This window comes from Salvia splendens, chromosome 1, assembly GCF_004379255.2.
Source record: "Salvia splendens isolate huo1 chromosome 1, SspV2, whole genome shotgun sequence".
Classification (NCBI taxonomy): Eukaryota; Viridiplantae; Streptophyta; class Magnoliopsida; order Lamiales; family Lamiaceae; genus Salvia; species Salvia splendens.
In genome coordinates, this window is record NC_056032.1 from 45,951,745 (window position 1) to 45,974,484 (window position 22,740).

The window sequence follows — 22,740 nt, forward strand, 5'->3', positions numbered from 1 at the left end:
GTGCAGTGCAGAATTAAAATTTCAAGAGCAAAGTCCGATTTAAACTTCCTGTCATTCGTATATTACCTTGTACAAATGATACAGCCTGTGATACTTAAAACTGAAACAACTTAGTCATACTGGCTGCATAGTGGTGGACTCACTTCGAACAACTTAGTGCACAGGTCCTTATCTGTAGCTGTTTGTCTGTAAAACAATGTTAAGACCTTTCCTGCCAAATTGTGCTTCCTAAAACTGAAATGCAGTTATCCCAGCAGGAACATAAGTTGAATGAAGAGTTAGTCATGCTTTTGAAACTTGTTACATTCATGTGCTTCTGCATCCAAAGATCCTTCCAAAGTCTAGGAAAAGATCAAGAGAGAGAGAGAGAGCTTATGCTACTGATCCTGTATGCATAGTTATTTAATGCATCTTATGATTCAATGTTATTCTTGACTGCCAAAAAACACAGGCTGCATGGATTCATCTTTTGTCCGAACTTGGGTAGTAGCGTTGACCTTTCAGTCTACAATGTTCTGTATCTGATTATCTAGTTCTTTCTTTCAGATTCACAAACTGAGGATATCAGATTGGCTAGATGCATCACAGGAATTGGATCCTTCGAGAAGGGGTAATGTAGCAAATATATCCAAAACATGAAACAATAAGCTCTTCATGTTCTTGCATAATTTCTACTCACAGTACCTTTCTGTCAATGGAAACCAGTGGTGTTATCAACAGACATTCAGTAACTTTTGCGTTTGTGGTCTTCTTTGGGGGTTCGGGTGGGGGACGTTGCTGAGATCCAAGTGTCTCCTTACTGCTGTCTAAATTACTCCTCATAATTTCCACTTTTTTCCCCTAGAGAGCATTGGCATGTGCAACTATCATAGTTTCTTTTTCGACTGTTGTTGTCTAACTTCATTGATCTTACTCAAGCTCACTCCTTTCATAATTTAAAGAATTATGTGTTCTTGTTTCAGTTTTTTTTTTTGGTAATTGATTTGATGTAATTTGGATGTGATAAATATAACTGTATTCCTTCTTTTCCTTCTTTATGTCCAATTCAACCATTTTTATTTCTCAGTCTTTTCCTTTATATCCCATATAACTTCTCCTTACCTTCCAGTTTATATTGTGAGTGTCAATTACTGTAGACCCCTGGATGAAATTTGATATTCCACAACTTATCCTCTACATAACTTACAACATTGAATTGAAATCCTAAAGATGTGTTTTTTCTCCAAGTTGATACTTTGAATTTCTGCTAAAGTTATTTTTTTATACAAGCTGATGACTCTTGTTTGCAAATGTTTGCTGCCTTGTTTCTACCATAGTTATTTTTGGATTTCACACAGTGGTCCTCAGTATTACACACACATATATGCAAAAGGCTTCTCTTTTACATTTGGCTTGGTCCATCTGACTGTTGCCCGTTGCTCAACACAAGAGACAAGAGGGAATAAAAGTTCTGCCCTTCTGGCACTGCAAATATCATCATCAAAGGAACAAATACCTAAAATGATCAAGGCAGGGAGATACTTCTACCATCTTTCCATGTTCAAATCTGGTCAAGGATTACCTTTAATTGACTTAAACTTTTTGGTCTGTTTTGACGAAATCAGGGTAGTCGTGACTCATCACTCATGGCATCTTTCGATGCCAGCAAGAGCAACAAGAGCCATATAGCATCAGACATTATTGTTGCCCAGCAAACAAAAAAGGTAAAGTAACCATGTTGTGGTCCTTTGCACAAAGCTAGATTGCTGGTTATGTTTATCTAGGAATCGGTTTGCAATTTGCTTTGGAACTTCAACAGGACCACCATGAGATGGAAATTGATTATATCAAATGTTTATGCTGTGCTTTTAACTCACTATGCATACTTTTAGATGAGGTTACCAAGAAAGTATTGCATTTTTCACACTGATAGCCGCAAGTTTAATCATGAAAATCTACTCATACCATAAAGAAGCATGACTACTAATATATTCTAGATTGACTTGATTATAGATGAGTCTAATGCATTTCTGATTAGCTGAGTTCTGGAGCTTGATGAGATGGTTTAAAGTTTATGGCAGCTTTGACATATCTTTAGAAAGATTTGAGTGATAGTTCTTCCAATCGACATTTTATTTTTGGTTTACATGCAGAAAAAGATGAATTTCTGATCCAAGTGATCACATAATTGCACGACTCTATGGCATGATAGATATGAAGGTAGTGCACAACTAACTAATGATGGGACACCACCTCTCTAATGCGTGGATTTATGGAGGTACATCATACATCGATTGATTTTAAAAAAAAGGTTCAGATTTCATTTCTGTGTCCATTTAATCCTATGATCTCTTACTTAGCTAGTCTTGATTTAGTAATAGTACTCTATCCGTCCCAATAATGATAGCCCCTCTTCTTAAACGACATAAGATTTTATGAAGTAGTACTATTTTGTGTGTTGAGTGAAGAGAATAAAGTAGAGATAATAATGTTGTTTTTATTTTTAGATATGAATCATCTTTGTTGGGATAGACCAAAAAAAGTGGGTCGTTTTTGTTGTGATGGAAGGGGCACTTTATGTGGCAGTGAATAGTGTTGGTCAGAGATTTAAACTAATGAGAACATAGATAGATGTAGGTGTGTTCGGTTTGTTAGACGACATTGAGAAATAATATGGAATAAGTCAAAATATGCTTTATCAAGGAGTCAATTAGCCGCGTGGTGGGGATGAGATGGATAATCACGAGACACAATGTAAAGACTCCCAAGTTTTTAAGGAGAAGAACAACCGAACAAGAGATAAACATAAACATAGCCTCTAGTGATGAACAATAGCGGGAACGGAACATGTCGGTAGTTGACTTTGAATTGGTGGTTTAATCAATATATAAACGTGGGATCATACTCAGCCTAATTTGATGTAGCATAATGATCAAGTGATAATGGTGAATGATGCAAGCATGCAGAAAAACAGAATTTGATTCATAGATATGATTGATAGGAAATGTAAGTAATACTCCTACTTATGAAAAGAGAGAGAGAGAAGGGCTTGTGGTGAAAGCACGCCTACTAGAATTTTTTTTCCTTGAATTCTATCCATTTTTATCATGCCTTAGCTTGAATATTTGGCTGATTATGATGAGGCAGTTATTAGTTTTAATTATTAGCTAGATCGTGATGATATATCTATTGATAATAATTGATGGTGACACATCTGGATTTTACAATTTACTTGTTAGTTTATACATATATGCTTTATTATCATGGAATTATTTTTTGTAATGATTGATAAGATGAAAGCTTTTTTGGTTTCAATGCAAGTGGCCTACGGACACTGTACTACGCGTGATCTGTTATTCCATCTCACTATTGTTAAGGAGGTAATAATGTAGAAATTTATTTTAATGTAGGTTATATATTCATTTGAGTTTTTAATTTTGAGAGAGTGATTATTTTATTTTTCCTTGTGATAAGAGCATTGGGGTGGTCGGGAGGGGGTGCTGGCAGTTGTGCTCGATGCTTGCCCGAGACACGACATTCGTCAGATCACTAAAGAATAAGTAATTTAGGAATTTTAATTAATACTTATCATTTTGATAATTAGTAAGACAAGTGTTTCTTCTAAACAAATCAAATATAACATTGAAATATAAAGTTGTTTTTATTTATAGTTTTGAGATTGAAACTTGTGGGGGAGTAGAGTGGGGTTTTTACCTTGTGACTGTGACTATATTTTATTTTATTTTATTTTATTTTATTTTATTTTATTTTATTTTATTTTATTTTTGTCAATGGGAATAAGTTATCTACAAGAAAGGGGTAATTTAGATATTCGTTGTGGCATTATCAGAATAATCTTTTCAGCCTTTTCTCCAATGATAATCTTTTTGTCAACTTTAAGGTTGAGAGCATCCTGGATCCATTCCATTATCAGTAATTACTGATCATTACCTTATTTCCCTCCTTTTCTTCTTATCTCCATTCTACTTTCTGTCATAAACAACCAAAATTAGTACTAACAATCACAAATTCAAGATTCCAAATCATAAACTAATTAGTCTTCGAATAATTGTGGAGTCAAATAACTTCAATTTGGCTCTTCAAAGTGGGTGTGAAGAACAAATCCACCATCTATCTTCTTATCAAAAGTTAAGAAAATCATTTTATATATTATCTTTTTCAATAATTAAGTTGAAAAGCTCATAAGTGACCTGTCCCAACCAAGAGGAAGAAATGCATTAAAAAATTAAAGATAAAAACAAGTTATGAAAGAGACAAAATAAAAGACATAATTTTTTTTAATCATATTATTCTACTTCCATTAAAATTATTCTCTGAACATTTTTCTCTCAAGATTCAGCACCTCACATTTCTTATGCATATGTTCAAATCTTACAATAAAAATATTAGCAAAAATTGTGAACTCAAAGTCATCCTTTAGTAGAATTAAAAAAAGGGTTAATATCAGTGTGTGTGAGTTGACCAAGCAATAGAGAAGTAATGTCCGAGGTCAAAGATCAAGTGTTCAAGACTTAAGTGGCGCGGTCTTTAAATTTAAATTTAGTTACAAATAAAAAAACGATTAATACCTATAAAATGATGAAGTTTATCAAATTCTGGTTTGTTCTGACCCTTTCAAAATTTGACTAACATTATGAATTTTGAAAATTCTCATTCATCCTATTTAACTATAATTGTTTTATTTTAGATTTTATGTTTTTAGTTTCTTAGAATCAAAACGACATCATTTAGTTGCTCACGTCGTCAGTTAATATACAATTATGTCAATATACACAAACATCAATTTTTTACACGTGTGCGCCAACTTAGCATTAGATTTTTTTCCAAAAAACAATTATTTTGGGAAACTTGCGAAATTTTAAATGTTATGATTTGTCATTCAAAATTACAAAGATGTAAGACATAGTAGAATTTGAGTAAACTTCATGATGTCACAGACAATTAACTCGAATAAACAAGACATTAACTTAGTAATCTAATTTGCTATCACAAATTGATGCGAATCATTCTAATTTTTGATTGATAACATCTTCGATTAAAGATGATATGCAACAGAATAATCAGAGAACAACTGCTAGATGTACGATGTACATGCTTCCCGTCGCGGTCAGAATCTTAAAAAGACAAAAAAATGCAGGGGTGGAGAATCATTTATGAAAAAAGTATGAATCAACTTGTAGTTGACTATGATCGATTAGAAAGGGCACTTAATGTAGGTTTCCTCCTTCCATAAATACTGCCCCATTTTGCCATTCAAAATTTGTGCAGAAAGAGAAACAAACACACCCCAACACATTCTCGAGCCGCCGCATCTCAAACATAATTCTATTTTCAAATACAATTACGATTTTCTCCTCGTAAAAGGGGTTCTATTTTTCGAGTGCGGCCAAGGGCTCTTTCGTCATTTCGAAATAAGAGATATTATATTTTTTGATTTAAAAAAATGAAAATATCATTCTCAGCATCCAATCAAATACTGCCCTCTCTACACATACCTCAGCTCATCCGCCGCGCTCCGCCGAAGGAGAAGGTGGTGGTGGTGCTCGGCGTCACCGGCGCCGGAAAATCGCGCCTCTCGATCGACCTCGCCACTCGATTCTCCGCGGAGATCATCAATTCCGACAAAATGCAGGTCTACCAAGGGCTCGAAATCACCACCAACAAAATCACCGACGAGGAGCGCCGCGGCGTGCCGCACCACCTCCTCGGCGTCGCCGATCCGGAATCCGACTTCACCGCCGCGGATTTCCGCGCGATGGCGTTGATCTCGCTGCGGTCGATCCACAGCCGCCGCCAGCTCCCGATCGTCGTCGGCGGATCGAACTCGTTCGTGGAGGCGCTCGTCGATTCCAGCTTCCAATCGCGCTACGATTGCTGCTTCCTGTGGGTGGACGCCGCGATGCCGGTGCTCCACTCGTTCGTCTCCGATCGCGTCGATCGGATGGTGGAGAGAGGGATGATTGAAGAAATTAGGGCTTTTTTCCGGCCAAACGCCGACTATTCGCGCGGGATCCGCCGCGCGATCGGCGTGCCCGAGCTCGACCAGTATTTCCGGATCGAATCGGAGTGCGGCGGCGAGGAGGCTCGCGCTAGGGCTCTCGCGGCGGCGATCGACGCGATCAAGATGAACACGAGCAGGCTCGCGTGCCGGCAGCTGGAGAAGATCCGCCGGCTGAGGAACACCAGAGACTGGCGAATGCACCGCCTCGACGCGACGGAGGTGTTCAGGAAGCGCGGCGGGGAGGCGGAGGCGGCGTGGGATAGCGTGGTGGCGGAGACGGCTGAATTGATAGTGAGTCGATTCTACTACGATTCGGAGGCGGATGTTTACGGCGGCGTGGTGGCGATGAGGAGCGGCGCGCGGCCGATGATGGCGGCGACGGCGTCTTAATTGGGCGGCAAATGTTGTTATGAATTTTCTGGTGACAGTTTTGGGAATATTTACAATTTTGTCCCGGCATTATATACTTGCCCATATATGTGTAATAATGAGAATCACTCAATTACCCCCTTTATTTCTGCCAACCGAAATAAAAGTAATTTCTGCATTACTACCTCCGTCCCACATTAAGTGTCACACTTACAGTGAGCACGAGTTTTAAGAAATATAAAGAAAAGTGAGTTGAATAAGTTAGTGGATTATGGATTTCACTTATATATATTAGTTTTATAATAAAATATGAGTAGAATTAGTTGGTGGAATGTGAAGTCTACTTACCATTTGGTAAAAGTGAAATATGACTCTTATTGTGGGACAGACCGAAATGACAAAATGTGACACTTATTGTGAGAAGGGGGTAATTATAATTTAAAACTGAAATTCGGGTTGTTTAATATTGTCACAAAATATAATCTACTTTTATTTGAAACTTTTTAAAAATTTTATTTACATAAAATAACTGTATGTAATGCTGGTAAAATAAAATGATCAATTATTATAAAAACAATCCACTTGGGTTAAATTCTCAAGTGTCTTATTATAGCCACCAAAATTCGACGTCCTACATGTCTATTATAGTCTATTTTGGGACAACTTTTCTACTCGAGAGCCCAGAAATAGACTTACATGAGAACAAAAGAAATTGCTACTAACACATTTAGGATGTTGGTATTTTCGGACATGACACAAAATTGTTAAAATTGTGATATAATTGAATATTTTTTAAAATTGCAAGATTGACCAGAGATAGGCCACTTTTAGTGATTTTTTCCCCAATTTGCTATTAAAAAAATAAAGCCGAACACTCAAATCATAACATCAGTGTATGTGTATGTGTATGTGTATGGGTATGATTTAAATTTCCTACATTAATATTAAATTTATTCTTTTTATATATGTGAAAATTGTAGAATCAAACATGAATGTTAATTAAATTTGTGTTTGTTCTGCAATTGTAAATATCAACTGGAAAATTCATGACATTTCAATTTGTTTTCAATTATTCTACGGCAAAAAATGCGGTTGTATATTTGTAATAAATTGTTTATTTTTTTAGCCAAATGACACCTGTTTATTTACAAATAAACAACATCTACGGTTGTATATTTATAATAAATTGTTTATTTTTTTAGCCAAATGACACCCGTTTATCTACTTATAATTTTCGACTTCCATATCAGATACAATTTCATCTAATTTTTTTTTCTTGTGATATGTAAGATAAAATTCAAATTTTCATGATATTTAAGAGAGATTTTTAAAATTGCCATAATATTAATTCTGAAAATGATTATTGCCATAAATATTGTAAATATTCAAGTTAATTTGTGAACTTTTCTTTCTGAGGATACAAGTTGTTTTGTGATCTTGAGTTTTGCATAGTGAATGTATTTAATTCGAAGAACTCCCAATGAAATGGGGTCACGTTGTTGGCTATCTCGAAATGGAATGGAATACAAACGCAATCACATCAACCTGAATTTGAATAACGAATATTGCAAAAAGTTAATTAACTTGGATTCTGTTTTCTTACATATCCGTACGGACAGGGACGGGTTTCGTAAGAGCATCCACAGTGGGACGGATGTCCCGGTGGACATCCCGACGGACTTCCCAAAAACACCTCTTGCACGTCATAAGGACCTCTCACTGCACTGTCACGTCATAAGGACATTCCACTGCACAATGACGGACATCCACAATAATAAAAATTCACCAAATTAAACAATTTAAGGAATTAAAATTTTAAAATGCAACCACTTTATTTAAAATAAAAAAATAAAAAATAAAAAATCGAGACGTCCGTCGTGGCACCGCAATGGCGGACGTCCCGACGGACGTCGTCGGAAAGCCGCAAAACTCCGGTGTCCGCAAGCGACGTCCGCGTCCGTCGGGATGCTCGCCGCTGCGGATGACAAATTAAATGGCTCATAATTTAGATGCTAAAATGGGTCATCAAATATGCATTTTCTTGTGGTGATCATTAGGTATTTCATGCTAACTATGAGTGCCCCAATCCAACAAACTTTCAATTATTATAAATTTGTAGTGGATGATATAAGTTTTAATACGGTAAAATTAGTAAGTATAGAAAGAAGAGATAATAGCTATTACAAAATTACTATTCGGTACTAGTAAATGTATAGAAAAGAAAATATATAGCACTTGTTTAACTGAAATAACGTCGTTCAATCATCATCAAAAGACGTCGTTCTGTACATAAAAAGGACAATTGAACAAAATTGAAAATTCGTGATTTAATATTCAGTTTTCTAATGCTATGAGACTAATCGAACTTTGCAATTTTTAAAAAAAATAATGTTAGTGAAAAATACTCCAAGATTGATTAGAGAGAAAAACGTACTACTAAAAATTGAAAAGGAACTAGTATACGTGGAGTGACCAAAATGAAAAAATGACCTAACATGGACAGATGTAGTAGTATCATTTACTATTTAAAAATGACCAAATTGAAGTTTTATTCGAAATACCATTCTTTCCTCCCTTCTACTACAAAGTTATAACTATAGATACTTCACACAATGTAATATACTCACTATTGCATCCCACTTAAAAATAAAACGTTTCCTTTTTAGTATGAAATTTATACACATTGTTGATTTATAAGTTAAGTGAAAAGAGAATAAAATATAAATGATAATGTTTCTATTTTAGGAAATATGCCACTTGAGTGAAACGTCACGAAAAGAAAAACGAGTTACTTTAAGTGAGACTCATGGAGCATTACAAGTTTACAAAGACCCACCAATAATTTGTCTGTACTTGAAGCTTCAAGAGCTATATATTCTTGAGCAATATGCAAATACAAGAGATAAGCTTGGAATAAAGACACCCTGCCTCAATCAATCACTCTCTTTGCTAGTCTTTTTCACACAGAATCCACATTTTCTTTAATTGGTCCCATAAAAATGACTAATCACACACTACACATGAAATAGCTTCTCCAACAGTGATTTTGATAGTAGTGGATTTTGATTAAATATGGCAATAAAATGTTAAAACAATTTCTAATTTGAAATCGATACATAATACATATGACAAACTTACTACTATAAACTTAACTTCCTCTGTTAAGATTGTTGTAATAATCAGAACGGTACGCACCTCGACGGGCAGCTGAACGTTATCTCGCAAGACTCGTCCACGTATACCGTGTAATTATGTGCGGGCCGGGCGAGGAACGGTGGCAAGTGAACCAACAGGCTACAAATGCAGATGTTGTCGACTTGTTTCAACCACCTACAGCAATCCGCTTCCGCGCTTGTTTCTTTGTGCATGTGGTGCCTGTGGCCGTGGTGGTGCCCCCCGTGGTGGTGGTGCCCGCCATGGCGGTGGAGGGGGTGATCTCCCTCCGTGGGGATGGGTGTTGGTGGGGCAGGAGGGGCTGGTGGAGGGAGTGGTGTGTAGGGCAGCCCTGAACACGCGCGGTTTGCTAATGCAAACTGTTCAGCACAGAGTGGAGGTCGATGAGAGGGTGGCAGTGGATGGTGGTGAAGCCACTGGCACTCGGCCATCGGGGACAGCACTAGAAGCAGCAGAGCAGCGAGCGAGTGGAGGGCGATGGATCGATCCATGTGGCCGGTGTCTTGGTATATCTGCAGAAGCGGAAACAGTGAAGGAAGTTAGCTACACCAAATCATCTTTGGACAGATCTATATATAACTTCAGTCACAAGCTTTACATGTTCTTGATTTAGGTGTTTTTTTAGGTAGAGAGTATCTACAATGAAACAACAACATGAAACCAGCTTTAATGAATTGTAGCATTCATTTTGCATTCCTTAGTTTGGCAGAGGTAAGTTTCTTTATAAAAATGTAATCTATAACAAAAACTGCATGTCTCCTAAAAAATTTTCAAAAGAAAGATTGGAAGTAAGGGGATAAATACTTCACATGGTAATCAAGACCCACAACTACCCAATACCTACTTTTAGCAAGTGTTGATCAATAAAGAACAAATCCCAATTCATAACATGAACAAGCTAGCCTAAAATGAATAATTTTCTAGATTTTCCTAGAAAAAAATGTACAATAGTATGTAGATGATACATAAAAGAACAACAACATCAGCAAACCACGGTCGAACTATTTACACATCCAACCATTCACAATACATTATTCAACCTTTGGCACCAATAGCAACAAATTTCAACCAGCCAAGCAAGGGAGAGTATTCATAAAGCTTTCCAAATTCTCTAACAATGTGCTCTAAAATATCAAATTCATGTCTAGCCTCTATACGCAAGGTAAGTCAAGCACATCAATCTTTCCTAATCTCAAGTCTCATTAGGGGGTAATTTACACATCTAAATATCAGGTACAGTCGAACTATTTACACATCAACCATTCATAATAATACAATATTCAACATTTGGCACTAGTAGCAAATTCTCAACCAACAAATGGAGAGAGAGTATTCATAAAGCATTTCAAATTCTCTAACAATGTGCTCTATAATAATCAAATTCATGTCTACTCACTATAGGCAAAGATAAGTCAGGCACATAAATTTTTCCTAATCTAAAGAAATTGCATATGTTTTCATATTCATAGAAGAAACTGATACAATCATACAAGCATGCACACATGGTTTACACATATCGTCGATCAGACAATGAAGATGCACAAGAGAGGCAGAAAATTAACTTTTCCACCAACATGGTGTTTCTTTATTCAACATCAACAGTATGTTCTAGTAGATTTCCCTACTCAGATCATTTCTACGACTTCATAACTCCGTATCCGAGTTCCTTATTACTACATGTTCCATATCCTTCCAAATACTTCTCTGTACATTCTCAATTCCTCAGTCCTCGCCCACCAACCCCTTCCAACATTTCAACAAATTTATCCTTAATCTCACTAATTCTCATTTCTCACATAGAGAGAGGATCATCCCCAACCAAATCCTAACCCTTGTACGCTTCCCTCAACATTGCCAAATGCCTTGTACAGACACTAGTGAATCCATTAGAATACCTAAAATCCGCAGAAAACTTGCCTAGAATCATCACTGTTGGAAAATTTTGGATCCACCTAAAATACCTAAATTGATAGAATCACCAAACTCCTTGATACAAGGAACCGATTCAATACGCCTGCCCCGTGAAACCTAAATTACTCTGATTGTGAAGAAACTAATCTCATAAATTATCATTAGGGAAACCGAATTTATTCTTCACCTCGACAAATTCATCAGCACTAACACCTCTTTTCTCCACCACCATGAGCAATTTACACAATTTATCAGGCTCTAGCAACTCTATTCCTCACCACCGTGATCACCAAGAACTCTACTCTTCGCCGCCATGAGCAATTGACACAATTTCGCACCAATCGACGCCTCATTTTCGCGGTAAATCATTCTCTTCTCTCAAACAACTCTGTTAGCGGCATTTAGCTTAGTAGAGGAGCTTGATTTGATGATATTTTCAGAAAAAAAATATAGGGAATTAAATGATGTTGTAAATTATTTTTGGGTCGCTAAAAAAAAGTCGAAAGAAGCCCATTTCTTATGGTTAGCTTACACGAAAAATACTACTCCAGTAGTAGTAATATAATTAATTTTTTATCAAACTTAGTCTCTATTTATTTGTGATAGGTTTTTTCTTTTATCTCATTTCTCATTAATAATAGGACAATTTTTTAGCAGAAAAAAAATTACTATAAAATTTGATGAAACTGTGATTTGTCCTGTCCCATAACTATAAAAATCAAATTATAAAGTTTTAATTTGTTATCAATTATCTTAAGATGGTTTTTCTAGTGTAATTGTATGTCATTTGGAAACCAAAAAATCATACCTACACATTACGACCGATGAATTAGACAATGTTGTTCATTCATAAAAAACTACATCGTTTGGTGGTAGAATGTGAATGCTTTATCGTAGATAATTGAGAACAAATTCAAACTTTACGATTTTCTTCAAATTTTTAAAGTTCTGAAACAAATCAAAATTTGATCCAACTTTATTGTTTTTTTAGCTATATACCATAATAATAATTCGATATTTTTTTATATCTATCTTACATTTTATCAATTTTATATTAAAATCGTATATTTCACTAATTATGGTTTGTAGTATTTTACTAAAACTTTCGGAAATTAAAAAAAAAATCAATTAAACACCAAATTAGCCACTTTGTATCAAAAGCGTCAAGCATGAAATTTTAGGCCGCCTTCGTGAGTTCAAAGTAGGCAATATTGTTAATCATCGCTAAAAATTGTACATTAGTATTTATTTTTTTGATATTGTGTATTTGTGTGGGAGCCCATGAATATTATTATTTAATTAATTATCTAGATAGTTATTTAGTTATGCAGTTTATAAAAGCTACTGCATAATTAATTTTCAATTTTTTACATTCGCATTTTCCCAAAGAAAACTCCCATCTCTTTTTATACCAACCAAATTTGACCGCCAAATAATTCTTCGCTTACGGTATTGGTTAATAAAACTATAATTAATTACCAAGTTTTCTTGGTAGTTAATAGTGGATTTACCTAAAAGAGTTATGACAATTAGGCAGCAGCCACCCTATTAACATTAAACAAAAATAAATCAAAAATATTAAGCTGCGACAATGAACAAGTGGAGGGAAAATCCATTGAAATCTTTGAAAAAAGATACCATAAAAATATTTCATTATAAACGTGTGAATATATTAATACTCCTATAGATTAATTACATTGAACATATAAAACTTATTAAATCATTAAATATTTTGATAGTTGAACCTCATTTATGGCGCTCGTCTACGCCTCTGTGCATAGTATAATATTTTATGCGAAAACTTCATAAATATCATACACCTAAATAAATATAGGTATAAATCAATTAGTTTTTACAACTATACAATAAATCGTACTCCTATTTCCAAAAACAAATAAACTCAACACATGTGGCATATTTTTACTAGTATCTATTTCCAAAATTGATTTTGGACATCAATGGAGTATCTTATTTTAAATTGCAAAAAATCAAGATTCAAAGCGAGGTGAATAAAACATTATTTGAGTTCATTTTGTGTAGTACTATAGTTTGACTGAGATTCACAATCTTTACTACAATCAAGATTTAACCTACATAAATATACATTATTGAGTTGGATGAAAATTAAAAAAAAATCACCAACTCAGTTTGCACATATTCCTAGAAACCTACTTAGGAAAAATTCAATAAAAACGATTAGCCACTTTTAACCTTTTTATTGATAAACACACTTTCAATAATTTAAAATATTACTACGGGAAATCCAACTTCCATGATAATTATGGGACCACGTTAGATAACCAGAACTTTTATAAAAAAAAATTATATGTAGCACACCATAATACCATATGATGTATTCACATTAATTTTAGCTTTTAACCCTTTCCATAAATCAAGTTTAATATAATCAAATTTGAAAATTACGTAAGAAATCAATGTGTAATTATTCCTTTCCCCTCGAATTCACAGAGAAAACAAAAAATAATAAATTTCACTATATAACTAGTATATTTATTACTATTAGAAAAAAATAGTGGAAAAGATCACCAAGTTTGGTATAGATTTTCGTTGATCTTGCAACTTTTGAAGATGAGCTATTATATAATAACTCAGATACTTCTATTACCAAAATTTTCAACATGCTAAGTAAAAATTACGGATATGATCAACTAGGTATATTAAACGATGACGGATAAAAAGTCAGATTTTATCTTCACAATTTTTTATATGCTAGTACATCATTCATAATTTTGCTCGAATCCAAAATTATGATATAATTAATTGTTTATAAAATTGACCAAACCTTTGTGAATGATATAAATATAAAAAGCTATGGTAAATATGTCAATGATATTTACATATTAGTCGTAGATTACGTGTATCATATTCATATCACTCGTAAGTCGTATGTGATTATGTCATTATTATGTGTGTATTTTTCACGTCGATGTATAATTTTCGTGCATTAAATACGGATCAAAATCGATCAAAAAATATGCTTTTAATTTAACACAACTGCACAAGTCACGTTTCACTTTATTCAATATTGTCTCACTTTATTTTATAATTTCAAATCCGTTTCAACTTTTTAAATATCTTATGTCTTAATAGGCCACCCACAGTGGCGCGAACGATAGGCCGCCCGATGCCTCGGCCTCGCCATCATCTGCCGCTGTGGGTGCGCGGACGATAGACGATGCGTCGTTCTCGCCCGACAGATAGTCCGCGGAGGAAGCGTGGACGATATGGCATCGTCCGCGCCATCGTCCGTCCACTGTGGGCGATGCAAACGACGCAACGCGTTTTTTTTTTTTTTTTTAATTTTGTCTATTTATTAAACCTCGTTTCTCATTCTATTTTTCATACGAACATTTCTCGCATCTCTCATTTCTCTCATCTCTCACATTTCTCCATCTCTCACAAACCAAAATGAACCACGATGACGACCGGAGTTCCTCGGAGGGCGGTAGTCCGACCTTGACTCAAGCCTTAAATGCAGTCGTTCAAGACGCAATGGCAGAATGCTTAGCCGAAATGCAGCGCGAGGAGGCGGAGGCAGCGGAGGCGGAGCAGATCCCCAGGCCTATTCGACATCGGACGTTTGTCCTCCGTGAACACGCCGCAACTCACGAGCGTCTAGTTGCAGACTATTTTGCCGAGCAACCACGGTGGGGCCCGACTCTTTTCCACCGCCGGTTTAGAATGCCTCGTTAACTTTTTCTCAGCATTTTCCAGACGTTGGAGTCTCGGGATGAATACTTCCAGTATCAGGAAGATGACATCGGCAGACCCGGACTTACGCCGTTGCAAAAGTGCACGGTTGCACTCCGTCAGTTGGCCTACGGCACCACGACGGACATGTTCGACGAGTACTTCCACGTCGGAGAGACAACAGGCCGCGAGTGTCTGAAGAGATTTTGCAGGGGAGTTGTGGAGGCTTACAACGACACATATTTGCGAAAGCCGACTGCTGTAGATTGCTAGGGCCTGTTTTATTTGCGCAAAAAGCAGGAGGCGGAGCGGAAGGATGTGGAGCGGGCATTTGGTGTGCTCCGATCACGGTGGGCAATAGTGAAAGGGCCGACGCGTCTCTGGTTCAAGGAAGTCCTCGCCGATGTCATGTATGCGAGCATTATCTTGCACAACATGATAGTCGAACATGAAGGTGGGAGCATCACCGATTGGACTGATGATGAAGGTGCATCTAGCTCCTCCAGCCCGGCGACCGCGCCCCCCGCTCAAGGATTACCGACGGGTTTCAATGAGGTTCTATCTAGACATGCCTCAATGCGCAACCAACAAGACCATTGCTCAGCTCATGAACGACATGATTGAAGAAGTGTGGGCCCGTAACCGTCGTTGCTGAGTTTGCGTATTTTTTTTAATTCGTATTGTAATGTATTAATTTTATAAATGAAATGAAGGTTTTCCCAATTTTTGTATTTATTTAAATATTCAAATAAAAGAAAATGCTTAGGGCGCCCCTTAGGGCAGCTTATAGGGCGCCCCACTGCAAGTGAAAGGGTAGGAGGATAAATGCTGACGTGGCGGTGCACATGGCGGGCTTTAGGGAGCTCCTTAGGGCGCCCCACAGGTGATGCCCTTAGTTGTCCATAATTTATTACTCCACTTTAGGTAGTAACTTCAACTAATACCATAATACTAATATGTTAAAGAGCTCCACAATATTTTTATTAAAGGTATAATATATTATCCCATACAATCTAACATTTTTTATTTATTAAAACATTAAATCTCATTTTTTTAAAAATGATCGTTGTCATGCATGCTTCTTGTTTTTATGAATATTCAATTTTAAATTATAAAATTGTCGGAGAAGCCACATATATCAAACAAACTCTGGTTCGTTCCACTTAGAGCATCCACAATGGGACGCCCGATGGCACGCATCACAATATTTTTATTAAATGTATAATATATTATTCCATACAATCTAACATTATTTATTTATTAAAACATTAAATCTCATTTTTTTAAAAACGATCGTTGTCATGCATGCTTCTTGTTTTTATGAATATTCAATTTTAAATTATAAAATTGTAGGAGAAGCCACAGATATCAAACAAACTCTGGTTCGTTCCACTTAGGGCATCCACAATGGAACGCCCGATGGCACGCCCGATGCGTGCCATCGTCCGCCCCATTGTGGGTGCCCGCCATCGTCAGCGCCCACGCCGCGGTTGAAGTGCGGACGATGGCTTATCGTCCGCGCCATTGTGGGCTCGGCGGACGATAGGCTATCGTCCGCGCCATCGGGGGCCCCATTGCGGGCTCGACGGACGATGGTCGCGGACGATGCCACGCGTTTTTAATTTTTTTTCTATTAAACCTCGATGCCACGATGGTCAAGGAAATCATCGCCGACGTCATGTATGCGTGCATTATCATGCACAACATGATAGTCGAGCATGAAGGTGGGAGCATCACCGAGTGGAACGATGATGACGGTGCATCTAGCTCGTCCAGCACGGCGACCGAGCCCCTCGCTAGAGGATTGCCATCGGGTTTCGACGAGGTTCTAGCTAGACAAGCCTCAATGCGCAACCAACAAGACCATGCGCAACTCATGAACGACATGATTGAAGAAGTGTGGGCCCGTAACCGGCGTCGTTGAGTTTGCGTAATTTTTTAATTCGTATTGTAATGTATTAATTTTTATATATGAAATGAAGTTTTTTCCTAAATTTTTGTTATTTAAATATTCAAATAAAATAAAATGCATAGGGCGCGCCTTAGGACGCCCCATTGCAGGTGGGAGGTAGGAGGATAAAACTGCTGACGTGGCGCGCCTTAGGGCGCCCCATTATGGATGCCCTTATAAATATCAATCACAAAAATCTAGTAAATTTTAAATTATTTCTTCCGACTTGTAATATGTTGTTGATTTGACGCACATGTATTTCAAATTGATGATCTGATCGTGTTAATATCTATCGTGTTGGAAAATGATAAAAATCACGACTGAATATCATGAGAAAATTAAAAATCATACTAGTAATTTTGTTGGATGGTTTTTTAAAAGTACGAGATGAATAAGAATTTATTCAAATTTATTATTTTTCTAACAATTTCCTTTCTTTTTTAAAAAATTATTTTTGGCACTTAAATAAATGTACAACGCATCATACTCTATATTTTTGGTAAATAACATCCTCTTCACCATCATTGGATTTTCTCATAAAACACCAACTAATACTATATAACTGCGAACACCTATCATTATATACTTCCAAAACAAAAGTTTCGGATTCGAGTCTACCTTTGAACTTTTGTCTATTAGGAAAAAAAAAGAAAAAAAAGTAGGGAAAAGGAAAATCATCTTTTAAATTAAGAAAGAAAAATAAATTAAGATAAATTATTGAGAGAAACAAATAATTGCATACTCCTAAAAAAAGAAATTTATAACATGCATTTTTTACTATATAAGTCTATAGCAGTACATGTAAAAATCCCCCCCAAAAAGAAGTAAAAGCTTTGACCGGCAACTGCCGCCCTCCGCCTCCGGCCAACAAACCACCGCCACCGCAGATCGGCGATCGGCTTCAATATTTTGCGACGGTGCAACGCACGTCAAATTTCGACAAGTGGCGTCGCAAAACAACAAAATACAACTCCCTAGATATACAATAGCATACACTTGCGTCACCTCTCACTTGCTCTCTCTGACCGATTTCGTGATTTTTTTTTCAATTTTGGAGGAATCGTGGAAACGTATGGCGCTGTTATGAATTTCTTAAACCGTCGCTTTCAGCTTTTTTTCTTTTCAATTTCTCTCATAGAAAAGGCTCGTAGAAAAACAGGGAGTTAATAACGAAGTAGCTTTCGTTGTGCTACTTTTTTTTTCCTATTTATTGTATTTTTTTCGCGATTTTTTTTGTTGCTGTTTGGGGGAGGTGTGATTGTGCTTGATGAATGCGGCGGCGATGGTGACGCCGAGAGCGTTCTTCGCCGATTCCAACGACATCGAATTTGGAAATCCGATGTGGTTTGTCTACGCCGGCGTCTCGTGCTTCCTCGTTCTCTTCGCCGGAATTATGTCTGGTTTGACTCTCGGATTGATGTCTCTCGGAATCGTGGAGCTCGAGATACTGCAGCGGAGCGGCAGCTCCACGGAGAAGAAACAAGCTGGTATTTGTGTGTGTTGTTGTGTAATTTCTATCGTTTTCTCTCTTTTATTGAAGAAATTGGAGTTTTGCTATTGGAATTGATTGTTGTTTTGTTTTGATGTGTGGAGTTGAGATAGTTTGTTTAGTGATTTTGAGCAATTGTTTTCAGCTGTTATTTTCCCGGTAGTTCAGAAGCAGCACCAACTTCTGGTGACCTTGCTACTGTGCAATGCTGCTGCGATGGAGGTAAGTTGGTGATTTCTGCTAACTATTTGTGGAATTAGTAGAATTCATAGCTGATGAAGAAACCTATTCATAAATATATGTGATATTGAGTAATCTGTAGTTCAATCTTGTATGTTAGCTCATTCTCTGGCATAGTTTTCAATTAAGACTTCTTCTCTTCGAATGGCGGAGTGTGTGATGGGGATCGAGTTAATTATGGTCTCATTAGGAGGAGTTTTAAGTATTGATACTGTGCAGGCTCTTCCACTCTATCTGGACAAGCTGTTTCATCCTGTTGTTGCTGTCATTCTGTCGGTGACGTTTGTTCTGGCTTTTGGTGAGGTACACTTTGTTTTTTTCACTGTATTTGGTTGTAGTTATTTGATGTGACTAACTCCTCTATATGTTTATGGTGGCTGAACAGATAATCCCTCAAGCAGCTTGCTCTAGATATGGGTTGGCTGTGGGTGCTAACTGTGTGTGGCTTGTTCGTGTTTTGATGATCATTTGCTACCCTATTGCTTTCCCTATTGGAAAGGTGATTCGTTTATTTGTAATTGTGTCAGCTAATAGTAGATGGTTGTGTGTTTATGGGATACTAACTTGGACATTTTGAAAGCCGGGAGGGTGGATGGGGGGATGTAATTATTAGCTCAAGTATGATATGTTTAGTGATACTTCAAAAAATGGGAGGATCTCACAAGCCTCAAGCAACATTATTGATATATTCTGCTGTTTTTCCTCCTGTGAGTTTACTTCAGTTGATGTTCTAATATCTTATGCTCAACTTATTTTGAGATTTAGATCCTCGATTCCGTCCTGGGCCATCAAGATGCTCTATTTAGGCGACCTCAACTGAAGGCTCTCGTATCTATCCATAGCCAGGAGGTATGGAGTCTTAAGTAAAGCGTGACCGACTGCATAATACTTATCACATACACGCCATGCCATTATCTAATATCCAAAGTTCATTGTTTTTTCTGATTTTTATTTCATTTGGTTAATTGATGTCATACTAGGCTGGTAAAGGCGGTGAGCTTACTCATGACGAAGCAACAATTATTAATGGAGCACTAGATCTGACAGAAAAGGTATGTTCAAGTTCAGGAGGACCATCTTGTAATATTTTACTCTCTTTTTGTTCAATAGCCTCTTTTACTAAGTGCATTTTTGGTCTTCTTATTTGACTTTGCATTAATTCTACGATGTTACCTAACTATTATTGGGATGTAATATGGGAGTAATTCTGGTTCATATAAGTTCAAAGTACAAAAGCTCTCTGACTGGGAGTAATTCTGGTTCATTTAGTAGGATACAGTTGATGAGTTTAATGGGGGTCATTAAAAAGTCATTCCATACATTTTTAGCAACTGTACTCATTTTTGTTCAACCAATCCGTGACAAAATGCATTGTGCCTGTTTCTTAACTAAACATACATAATAATAGAATCACATTTTCAAAATCAACTCGAGGGGAAGAAGTATGTGATACATTAAATAACGTCTGACTTAGTTATCTAGCTTTTACATTGCAAGTGTGATAATAAAATGACTTATTCTTATACATGCACAGACAGCCGAGGAGGCAATGACACCCATTGAATCCACGTTTTCACTTGATGTGGATACAAAACTGAATTGGTGAGTATGATCCTATGAGGGTTTGATTTATACCTAAGCATACTCCCTCTCTCCATTCGTCCCTCTCTCTCTCTCAGACACACACACACAATTCTTCAGCACAAAAAACACTTTTCTTGGATTAATATCAGGAATATATTTGATTTTTATCCCTGTTAATGTTCGTGCATGCTCTGTTCTGCAGGGAAACTATTGGAAAAATCCTTGCGCGGGGTCATAGTCGCATTCCTGTGTACTCAGGGAACCCGAAAAACATTATTGGACTTCTGCTGGTAAGCATCATATCCCTCATTATTGGATAAGCTTGTGTTATTTGCTTATTCATCTTTTGACGTAGGTAAAAAATCTTCTCACTGTACGAGCTGAAACAGAGACTCCAGTTAGCTCGGTTTCCATCAGGAGAATGCCTAGGTGTGTTCATCTCTTTGAATATTTTCATATTTAGCACGAGAAACCGACTTATTTGCCTCATTAAATCAATTTATTATACTACAGAGTACCCGCAGATATGCCCTTGTATGATATTCTCAATGAGTTTCAAAAGGGTGGCAGTCACATGGCAGCTGTAGTGAAGGTGAGAGAGAAAAAGAAGAAGCTCATCTCCTCTGATGGCATGGCGGAAGAGAATTTTTTAACCAAAGGGGATTCGCAATTGAAAATCCCGTTGCTCGACAAGTATGGTAGAGAAGCAGATACCGTTGTCGTCAACATCGAGAAGCCTGAGCAAAATGGTTTTGGGACATACAGCTCTAATGATGCAGAGGATGTTGAAGATGGAGAAGTTATCGGTATAATCACCTTGGAGGACGTATTTGAAGAACTTCTACAGGTAAATTTTGTTAGTTCTTTCAATTTTCCCTTAGCATTTAAGAATATGCTCTTCATGTGAAACAGGAGGAAATTGTTGACGAGACAGATGTTTACATAGATGTACATAAAAGGTGCTGATCTCTTTCTTTATTTTCCTTTCCTCCATTGTTTTTCTTGAAGTTATTTGCTCTTTACCACCTTATATCTTACTAGTTGCACAATGACTATGGCAGAATACGCGTCGCTGCTGCTGCTGCAGCTTCTTCAGTTGCTCGAGCACCTTCGACTCGTAGGCTTCAAAAGCCAGCCGCAGTAAGTCGTGCAGCTCTTCCCTTTTCTCATTATTTCTGTGTACCATTGTTGCACCTGTTGTTTGTTGATAACAAGATAATTAGTTTCTCTTTTAACAAGTAGGATCCGTTCGGTTTCCACTATTGCTAATTACTAGAGGCCATGTTTAATATCTTGTTCGGTTGCCTTTTCTCTCAAAAACTTGGCCCGTGACAATGTATCTCGACCCATCCCTCGATTATCCTTCCCACCATCATCCCTATGACTAACTTTATCCAAAATAAAGCCTAATATAGTTTCCTAACATATCTAACACCACCTAAGAATAGTAATTTGAAACCAATTATCCAACTCATAGCATTTCCCCAGGGGCCATTATCAGTTTATGTGCCAATCTTTTATCGTTCGTGGTCTTGTGACGCACTTCTCGTCTTTACAGGTTGGCTCAGGCAAGCATTGACCGTGCGCGAAGATGCTGGTACGGTCTCGATACCGTAACAACACAACACATGAAAATGCTTAGTGTTTGTCTGGCCTATACAGTAAACTGTGTGGTGTAGTATGTGTAAAGGAAGATTTTGAAACGACAACCTGAAGTGTTTGTAATGGTATTGGTAGTTATCATGAAGTCGATATATCAGCCTTTTTGTAGAATTACAATTTCGAAACCAATGTTGTAGTTTGAACTATGATACTACACACAATTGAGTTGTAGTATGTTATTTTTTCGACGGAAAAATTGAGTTGTATGTTTATTTGAATACTTCAATTTCACTAAGTTCTTGAAACTACGTCTTGGAAGAACTTACTAGAAGCATCTAAATTATTAAAAAATATCACTAAGTACTACTACTATATTTTATTGGATGATGATGGTGGTGGTGGTATTGATTTATTACTAATGTTGAATCATTTACTAGAATTATTTAATTTTTAAAATGTCATCCCTATACTTTTATCAGTTTATGTGACTAGAAACCTTACACCTTCAATAATTTTGAAAATTTTATTTCATTCCTCCACAAAATAATGATCTATTTTATCATTTTGCGACGCCTACGCCTACCATTTAAAGATCAATTACTTTATTATAAAATAAAATATGGAGGGTAAAAATAAGATTTCATATTATAATAACCTAAAATCAAATAATTTTTTAATTTTGGATAAATATTGAGTCCTTAATTCGGG

General features: G+C 36.7%; 3 protein-coding genes and 1 long non-coding RNA gene across 4 annotated transcripts; 3 read left to right on the plus strand and 1 right to left on the minus strand.

Annotated features, from left to right (window-relative positions):
* The first annotated feature begins 1,602 nt into the window (after positions 1–1,602).
* LOC121802285 lies at positions 1,603–3,436 on the plus strand. Its single transcript, XR_006050758.1, has 2 exons — positions 1,603–1,703; positions 2,133–3,436. It is a non-coding gene; the product is annotated as an uncharacterized LOC121802285 (long non-coding RNA).
* A 1,511-nt stretch (positions 3,437–4,947) lies between these two features.
* On the plus strand, positions 4,948–6,655 carry LOC121802290 (adenylate isopentenyltransferase 3, chloroplastic-like). The gene has a single exon (XM_042201929.1). The coding sequence runs from the start codon at positions 5,444–5,446 to the stop codon at positions 6,389–6,391; it is 948 nt and encodes a 315-aa protein (XP_042057863.1). The 5' UTR covers positions 4,948–5,443; the 3' UTR covers positions 6,392–6,655.
* A 1,423-nt stretch (positions 6,656–8,078) lies between these two features.
* LOC121755830 lies at positions 8,079–13,919 on the minus strand. The gene is made up of 3 exons (XM_042151240.1): positions 11,734–13,919; positions 9,566–10,056; positions 8,079–8,118 (listed from the first exon to the last, which is right to left on the minus strand). The coding sequence occupies exons 1-3, from the start codon at positions 11,806–11,808 to the stop codon at positions 8,103–8,105; spliced, it is 582 nt and encodes a 193-aa protein (XP_042007174.1). The 5' UTR covers positions 11,809–13,919; the 3' UTR covers positions 8,079–8,102.
* A 3,993-nt stretch (positions 13,920–17,912) lies between these two features.
* On the plus strand, positions 17,913–22,288 carry LOC121755860 (DUF21 domain-containing protein At4g14240-like). Its single transcript, XM_042151280.1, has 13 exons — positions 17,913–18,604; positions 18,752–18,828; positions 19,066–19,149; positions 19,232–19,345; positions 19,612–19,695; positions 19,827–19,898; positions 20,381–20,448; positions 20,633–20,720; positions 20,786–20,859; positions 20,944–21,277; positions 21,343–21,389; positions 21,492–21,570; positions 21,989–22,288. The coding sequence occupies exons 1-13, from the start codon at positions 18,385–18,387 to the stop codon at positions 22,007–22,009; spliced, it is 1,362 nt and encodes a 453-aa protein (XP_042007214.1). The 5' UTR covers positions 17,913–18,384; the 3' UTR covers positions 22,010–22,288.
* Positions 22,289–22,740: the final 452 nt, after the last annotated feature.